Source organism: Canis lupus, chromosome 16 (assembly GCF_048164855.1).
Source record: "Canis lupus baileyi chromosome 16, mCanLup2.hap1, whole genome shotgun sequence".
Lineage (NCBI taxonomy): Eukaryota > Metazoa > Chordata > Mammalia > Carnivora > Canidae > Canis > Canis lupus.
In genome coordinates this window covers 39,789,160-39,797,640 of record NC_132853.1, presented here as the reverse complement: position 1 = coordinate 39,797,640, position 8,481 = coordinate 39,789,160, and the positions used below count along the sequence as shown (strand labels likewise).

Genomic DNA, 8,481 nt, shown 5'->3' with positions numbered 1-8,481 from the left:
CTCAACACCCTGTGAACAATCGATGCTGTTGGCAAGGTAATGGGTTGGTCACTTTGAAGGTCTTACTTAACTAACCAGCATAATTGGTGAGGAGTCCTGACTTAGCAGGAAGCCAGAATAAAGCATTTTATGAGGTAAAGGACTCGCGTGAGGTGGCTAAATAACAAATGGGAAAATTGGCAAATACGGTAAAAGGGGGTAATGCTGCATGTGGTCACCACACCCACTGCTGACAGAATATAAAGCCCTGAAAAGGACCAGGGCTTACACCAGAGAGAGGAATCAGCCTTTGAAACTGCCCTTCAGAGCTCCACTCCCTCCAGCACCATGCCTTACAACTGCTGCCTGCCCAACCTGAGCTGCCGCTCCACCTGCTCCTCCCGGCCCTGCGTGCCCCCCAGCTGCCATACCTGCACCCTGCCTGGAGCCTGCAACATCCCTGCCAACGTGGGCAACTGTGGCTGGTTCTGCGAGGGCTCCTTCAATGGCAGCGAGAAGGAGACCATGCAGTTCCTGAACGACCGCCTGGCCAGCTACCTGGAGAAGGTGCGCCAGCTGGAGCGGGAGAACGCGGAGCTGGAGAGCCGCATCCGGGAGTGGTGCCAGCAGCAGGTGCCTTTCGTGTGTCCCAGCTACCAGTCCTACTTCCGGACCATTGAGGAGCTCCAGCAGAAGGTGAGGGGGTGGGCACCACATTGCCGATTTAGTTAAGTATTTATTTAAATGAAACATACCGACTTCTGAATGGATCTAAGACTATTCAAAGCTGTGATAATAAAGACGCCGACTTCATTGGCTTAGGTAGGACACATCAAATCATCTTAGAGAATCTATTTGGAAAACCCTACAGGGAAGGCTATGGACTGGGGCAGGATAAGACATTAGACTATGATCAGTCATAGCAATCCTACATTGCTTCTTACCTAAAAACAGAGTAACTAATTTTTTAGTTCCATTATGATATCTTGGTCTTGGTTTTAGGCCTAAAGCCTTAAAAAAATATGCCCCTGAATTATTTCTTGGAGCTAGGAATTTCCTAAGTAGATCCTCAAATATTTAAAGAGCAAGAGACTGTATCCATAGAAAAGCAAAAGAGCTATTGACCCCATAAGCCTCACTAATATACATAGACCCTGTACCATCCATTAGAGCAAGTATGCAGGTGAGAATTTAAGGCCAGAAATGCAAGCATAGAGGTGAAGATAAAGAAAGAGTCAAAACAGAGGTGGGACTTGATACATGGTGTAGATTAGGGAAGACTTCCCAGAAGAGGAATATCTGAGCAGGGCTTGATGGATGAGGAGGGGTTTATATTCAATGGCACAAACCTTTGATTCTCCAAGGAGATTACCTGTCCACTGCTCAGTAATGCTGGCAAAGTGAATGCCAGAAAGGGACATGCAATTTGAGGAGCATGCATTCATTTGCCCTCATTTACTGAATACAAGGCACAGTGCTTGAGTGAGAGATCAAGTGCAGAGTAAGGCAGTCTCTTTCCTTCAGGAGCTCACAGTCTAATAGGGGAGACAGACATGGAACACATGGCTAGAGTGAAGGGGAGAAGCATAACTGGCTAAGTGCAAAGCACTGTGGGGGCGTGTGGAGGAAGTGACCCCCTGCAGGAGGAGCTAGGGGCTGGAGGGGGAATGTGGATCATGGAAGGGTCTTGTTAGGTGTGTGAGGACATCCTAGGGCATTCCAGATAGAGGGAGAAGCTCTGTGCAAAAGCATGGACGAGGTTTGGCTGGGATTTTTCTGGGTTTAGCATCTCAGGAGCCCCCATATTTCTGAGCAAATGGGGACACAGGTCACTTTAAGGGAGGCCCAATACCCAGTATGCTCAATTTCTGCAGGAAGCCAGAGGCAGACCACGGGGAGAAGAATTCATGACAAAGGACACATTTCCCTGATTGTTTTAGTTTTGAAATGAACAGTGCTTTTAATGAATTCTCCTTTTGTCCCCAAACTGAACATCTGAGAAAACTCAAAGCTATTTGGAAAGAGTGTGTGTTTGAAAAAAATGGCCTTTCGTTATAAAACAGAAGGCATTCCTTCTTAATAGAATTCATTTTATAATGAATCCTGTCTGCAGATCCTGTGCAGCAAGTCTGAGAACGCCAGGCTGGTGGTGCAGATCGATAATGCCAAACTGGCTGCAGATGACTTCAGGACCAAGTAAGATTTTTTCTAATGATCAGAGCAATTTAGTAATGGACAGGCTGGATTGCAACATGATGAACTCTGTCCTGGGCACGTGCAAGCAGCAGTTGTCTGGGATGGCATTGGGAAGATTCTTGCATTAAGTTATTTGGGTTAAAAGTCAGTTTCCTCACTGTATGCATGAGTGCTGCATTTTAAACTTCTTTTTAAGGAGTGAAAGAAATCACCATTCTTTCTCTTTTTTCAACTTAACATGTAGACCAAGTTTAAAAGTGAATTTAACACCTGTTTCTTTTTTTAAAAGATTTTATTTATTTATTCATGAGAGATAGAGATAGAGATGAGAGAGAGAGAGAGAGAGAGAGAGAGAGAGAGAGGCAGAGACATAGACAGAGGGAAAAGCAGGCTCCATGTAGGGAGCTCAATGTGGGACTCAATCCAGGTTTCCGGGATCACAACCTGAGCCAAAGGCAGATGCTCAACCTCTGAGGCACCCAGGCATCCCAACACCTGTTTCTTAATATAGGTTTGTCACTATAAGCCCATCGGAAAAAAAGTTATTAAATCACAAAAATAGGAGGCAAAATCGATTTCAGAATATGACTTTTTTCTTTTTTTAAATTTTATTTATGATAGTCACAGAGAGAGAGTGAGAGAGAGAGAGAGAGGCAGAGACACAGGCAGAGGGAGAAGCAGGCTCCATGCACCGGGAGCCCGATGTGGGATTCGATCCCGGGTCTCCAGGATCGAGCCCTGGGCCAAAGGTAGGCGCCAAACCGCTGCGCCACCCAGGGATCCCAGAATATCACTTTTTTCTGTGCAATCATAAGATTGTAATCATTTTCTGTGTGCAATCATAAGAATTCTTTGCATTTTTGTGGAACTTTATAGTTTACAACACATTTGTAATTACTATGCTATTTCTTCATCTTCAGATCAGCCCTGTGAAGTGTTAGTTTGGTTTCCATTTTATAAATGAAGGCTCAGAGACATGAAGGAATTTATCCATGGTCATAATTGCAATGTTGAAGCTAACTGATTTCTACTTCAGTGCTTTTATTACAAGACCAGGTTGCTTTCAAGGTGGCTGGAAAGGATGGTGAGATAATCTATACAACAGGCTTATGAAGTTCACCATCTCACTTAAAAGGCAAGCCAGGGCTTAGTCCATAGCAGTCTGTGCAAATTCTTAGAACAAATGCAGTCAATATCAGATTAAAACTGTACATAGACCCCCCCCTACCAAAACCTTCTCTGTGGATCTCAGGGATCTCAGGAAATAGATCTTCTTACTCAGCGTGGTGGTATTTTTTTTCCCCTTCCAAAAAGGGAATTTTTTAAAAAAAGTTCAAAAACTTAAAAAATGTAATACATTTGACTAGGCCAGCCTAGTAAAGCCCTGAAAAAGTTTTCTTTTTTCACTCCCTTTGATCTTTCTCTGTGTGTGCAGGTACCAGACAGAGTTGGGCTTGCGGCAGCTGGTAGAGTCGGACATTAACGGCCTGCGCAGGATCTTGGATGAGTTGACTCTGTGCAAGTCCGACCTGGAGGCCCAGGTTGAGTCCCTGAAGGAGGAGTTGCTGAGTCTCAAGCAGAACCATGAGCAGGTGAGGAAGTTCTAGCCCACATCATTTCATATGGAAGTTCTATACCTCCCTTGAGCAGCATAAGGTTGGTCTCTGCTAAGCACCCTAGAACTAACACAACATTTTGCTGCTTGTTCAAAACACACTTGGGGGATTCTGGGGGAATGGGTCATAAGCTTACTTCTCTTACTTAAGAGAATATGGTCAACTGACTTATTTCCATTTGGGACCAGATATATGGCCAAAAATCCATACAAAGATCTTTAAAATATTTCCTAATGCTTGACAAGATCTATTATCTTGTGTAGGTGCCATATTAAGGACTAAGACTAGAAGGAGACAGCAAACTTCCTCATATTATATGTCACCTAGATACTAGAACTCAGTGGATGGATGGATGGAGGGATGGATGAGAAAAATGAGAGATGAAGGAATTCAAATAGTGGTTGACTCAGACTTCATGGTTGAATGTAATAGTAGGACATCAGATACCCATATCAAAGATTAGATGTTTTGAAGCAAATGAAACTACCCCAAGTAGACAATATATAAAGGTACACGACCATGAAATAAATGGGAGGAGTTATACCTGGTTTCTCTATATTTAAGTAGCAATAATTATAAACCAGGTACCATGCCAGACTCATTACTGAGCAAAGGGAAAAATCAGAAAGAAATGATAGAATCTTGGAATGGAAAGAGACATTAGCAATTACTTATTCAAGCAGCCTCATCATGAGAAGGAGGAGACACTTAGAAAGGAACCGTGAATCACACAGAGGTAATTTAGCAGGGTTCTATATCAACTGGGCTTCAACTCATACTTCCTAAGTTCCATTGCAATCTTCTCCCCACCAAACTGGACTCATTCAAAAAGAATTTATTTATAGCCTGTTTTTTTCCCCTGTGGGTTCATTCTTCCCCCTTCCTCCCTCAGGAAGTCAATACCCTGCGCTGCCAGATTGGAGACCGCCTCAACGTGGAGGTGGATGCAGCCCCAACCGTGGACCTGAACCGTGTGCTCAATGAGACCAGGAGTCAGTATGAGGCCCTGGTGGAGACCAACCGCAGGGACGTGGAGGAATGGTTCACCACCCAGGTGGGCATCTCAGCACGTGGCCACTGAGGGCCCTTGGCCCCTCGGGGCCCTTGAGGCAGGGTCTGACCCTGTCTTCTCCCCTGTGCTATTTCAGACTGAGGAGCTGAACAAGCAGGTGGTGTCCAGCTCGGAGCAGCTGCAGTCCTGCCAGGCAGAGATCATCGAGCTGAGACGCACGGTCAACGCCTTGGAGATTGAGCTCCAGGCTCAGCACAACCTGGTGGGTGTTGTTCAGGGTAATGCCCATGCTCTCCTGAACCTGTGAAGCCTGTGACTTCTCTGAAACCCCATGGAGAAGCCCCCTGGGGAGTGGCTCTGTGACATTCTTTGTCTTCCCCACACAGAGGGACTCCCTGGAGAACACACTGACAGAGACTGAGGCGCGCTACAGCTCTCAGCTGAACCAGGTGCAGTGCATGATCACCAACGTGGAGTCCCAGCTTGCTGAGATCAGGTGTGACCTGGAGAGGCAGAACCAGGAATACCAGGTGCTGTTGGACGTCAAGGCCCGGCTGGAGTGTGAGATCAACACGTACCGGGGTCTGCTGGAGAGCGAGGACTGCAAGTGAGTAGGGAGCAGGCCACATTCTTGCAAGGCACATGCAGTTTTACTCAAGGACAAAACAGAGTTTGAAGGTCAAGTTTCAGAGGCCAATGTGTCTGCATAGACCAGAGTTTTCTGTTGCAGTGGTGTACCATGGAAGATATTTTTTTTGTCATTACCTGGCTGGAAGGTATTTTCTGTCTCAAAAGATACTCATGAGACCTGATTGTTTTCTCCAAATTATAAGCTTTTGGAGCTGATGGGTAAATAAAACCTACCTTCGCGGTTGGCCTGTCATAGCAAGAGGGAAAACAAAACTGTAAAAACCATCACATATATTTGAGTAGTGCTTTAGGATGTGCTTTAGGATTGATCCTTGTTGGAATCATCTGATAGAGGCAGAATGGGGACAGTATAACTATCTTATAGATGAACATCTATAAAGAAGACAATTTGTTAGCTCATGGAGTACAGTACTTGTCACCTGACAGTATTTTCATGAACACGTTCTGTGTGGTAGGTATTACCAATCCTATCTTACAGGCAAAGAGGCTGAGGCTTAGGTGGGGAAGTGACTTCCCCATGACTCCAGGCTTATAGAATCAGGGCTGGAATTCAACCTTCGGTCTTTTTTGCTCTTTTCTGCCAACTATCTCAGAGTTTGATAAAAAGAGCAATCCAAACAAGGCTTTGGCTTCCCAAGATGTCAGAGAACAGTTTCTGCTTTTTCTGTCTCCTTGGGTTGAGCTCTTCCCTTTTAAAAATTGTACCTCTCATGCTGACAAGCTATTAATTCTGTGTCCCAGGTTGCCTTGCAACCCCTGTGCCACGACCAACGCATGTGACAAGCCCATCGGACCCTGTGTCACCAATCCCTGTACCCCCTGTGGCCCACGCTCCCGCTGTGGGCCCTGCAACACCTTTGGATGCTAGATATCCCGGGACCAGCAAGAGGATTGCATGAAAACAGAAAGGCCATTGATGGACCAGTCCTGCTTCTCTGACAAGCATCAGCCCCAGAAGCTGCCCCAGGCATCTCCATAAATCATGGTCTGGAAGGAGAGCAAATGCCCAGGTGTGGCCTGGCTCTGAGCCTAGCCCACCAGATCCCCTTTATTCAAGGCTGCTCTCTCTGTTATTCTGTGACCTGATGGTCTGATGGGTCTGGGCTGAGAAGGTGTCATAGGAGATGTGTTGTGGTTCTCTCTGTTGCTTTGACCTTCCTCACAGGTCCCTAAATCCCTTTGTAAATCTAATAAACTTTCCTCTTGCAAAGCAGTGATGGTTCTCATTTGTATTCATTCTTTCCAAAGTGTTTACTCTGTATGTGCTTCTTATAAAGCCACTTGAAAGCACAGGAGGACTGTGTCATTAATCCTCTCCCCAGAGGGCTTCATCACCATTAATTAACATTCATTAGGTGCAGTGAGCCTGGCGTCCATCTACTTGGGCCAGCCAGGAACCGGTGGGACCACTAAGGTAAGAGGCCTCATCCAAATACGGTGAATATTCATTATGGGAGCTGACTGGTACCACACTATTAACATTTCTAGAAAGTTCCACTTTTTCTTTCTAAGTGCCTGCTAGATAGAAGAGGAACAGGAGCTAACATTTACTGAACACCAACTAAATACCAGGAGCTGTAGGATAGGACTTATTTTCTTTCTTTCTTTCTTTCTTTCTTTCTTTCTTTCTTTCTTTCTTTCTTTCTTTCTTTCTTTCTTTCTTTCTTTCTTTCTTTCTTTCTTTCTTTCTTTCTTTCTTTCTTTCTTTTTCTTTCTTTTTCTTTTCTTTCTTCTTTCTTTCTTTTCCTTTCTTTCTTTCTCTTTTCTTTTTAAAGATCTTATTTATTTATTTGAGAGAGAGAGAAAGAGTGTGTGCACGAGAGAGAGCATGAACAGTGCGGAAGGCAGAGGGAAAGGGAGAAGCAGACTCCCTGCTTAGCTGGGATCCTGATGTGGGACTCGATCCCAGGACTGTGGAATCATGACTTGAACCGAAGGCAGATGCTTAACCAACTGAACCACCCAGAAGCCTGACTCATTTTCTTTCCTATTCACACAGTAAGGAGCTCAGAGGTCATTTTCTGAGTGTCAGTTATACATGAGGTATGCCTGTGAGGGAATGAACCCCATCCTTAACAAGCTCCAGGATCTTATACAACCTTCAACACTATCACAAGGGGAGAAGATGATGCTCTTAGTACCCCCAGACATCTCTAAAACTTGCCTTGGGAAATATTGAGGAACTTTTAACAGTAAAAAGGGCATCTCTTATATCTGGGTAGTACACAGCAGATTTTTAAAGTGTTTTTATTCTTGTTTGACTTTTTGTAACCAACCACAAGGACTAAATTTGGATTTTGGAACCAGCTCCCTTCCCTACCTCAGAAGTTCTTCAGAATGAAACTAGGATATTAAGTCTCTGTGTCTGCCAGTATTAAAGCAACAGTTATGCTAGTGCCTTGCCCCTGCTGGTACCTAATGATGTCTGGTCATGCTCGATGGCTCCCGCAGCTGTGTGTTCTGTGGCTCGTGCAAGGCCACTGTCCTATCTTGGGCCAAACTGCTAGTTATGTCTTCTCTCTTGGAGATGAAGCTGGCACTATGTCCCCCTGCTGTGACGAAGGTTGTTCCAATGTTGGTCATAAATCCTTGTCTGAATGCACTGTGGTTCTCTTAGCATCTGCTTTGCTATTGCTGATATTTGTGGTGCTGCTGGAGCTCCCTTATCCAGACCTCAGGCACAGCCCTAGAAGATGACAGAGTGACACTTCGTGCTGCGCTCAGAATGTCTCAGGTCCAGTTGGTATAGTTCGGCCTCTTGCCTTTCCTGCCCAGGAGCCACCTGCATGTGTCATATGAGTACCTTATGCACTCTATGCCATCCATTCTTCCTATGTGCTGGGATCACTGTCTACCCACAGGAACCAGCAGCTGCCTTTATCAGGGACAGGTGCCTCCCAAACACCCAGTTCTTTGCCTTGCAAATGAGAGCTCCAACTTGTCAGCACAGTAAATATACTTTTTCTTATTGTTCATTGTGTAAAGTATCAAATGAAACTTTGCCTCTCTGTTAGACAAGGTTGTGTC

General features: G+C 45.1%; 1 protein-coding gene across 1 annotated transcript; it reads left to right on the top strand.

The window, feature by feature from the left end:
- The first annotated feature begins 275 nt into the window (after positions 1 to 275).
- Positions 276 to 6,669, top strand: LOC140607533 (keratin, type I cuticular Ha3-II). The gene is made up of 7 exons (XM_072782223.1): positions 276 to 675; positions 2,093 to 2,175; positions 3,611 to 3,767; positions 4,684 to 4,845; positions 4,940 to 5,065; positions 5,190 to 5,410; positions 6,196 to 6,669. Exons 1-7 carry the CDS (start codon positions 328 to 330, stop codon positions 6,320 to 6,322), a joined length of 1,224 nt encoding a protein of 407 aa, XP_072638324.1. The 5' UTR covers positions 276 to 327; the 3' UTR covers positions 6,323 to 6,669.
- Positions 6,670 to 8,481: the final 1,812 nt, after the last annotated feature.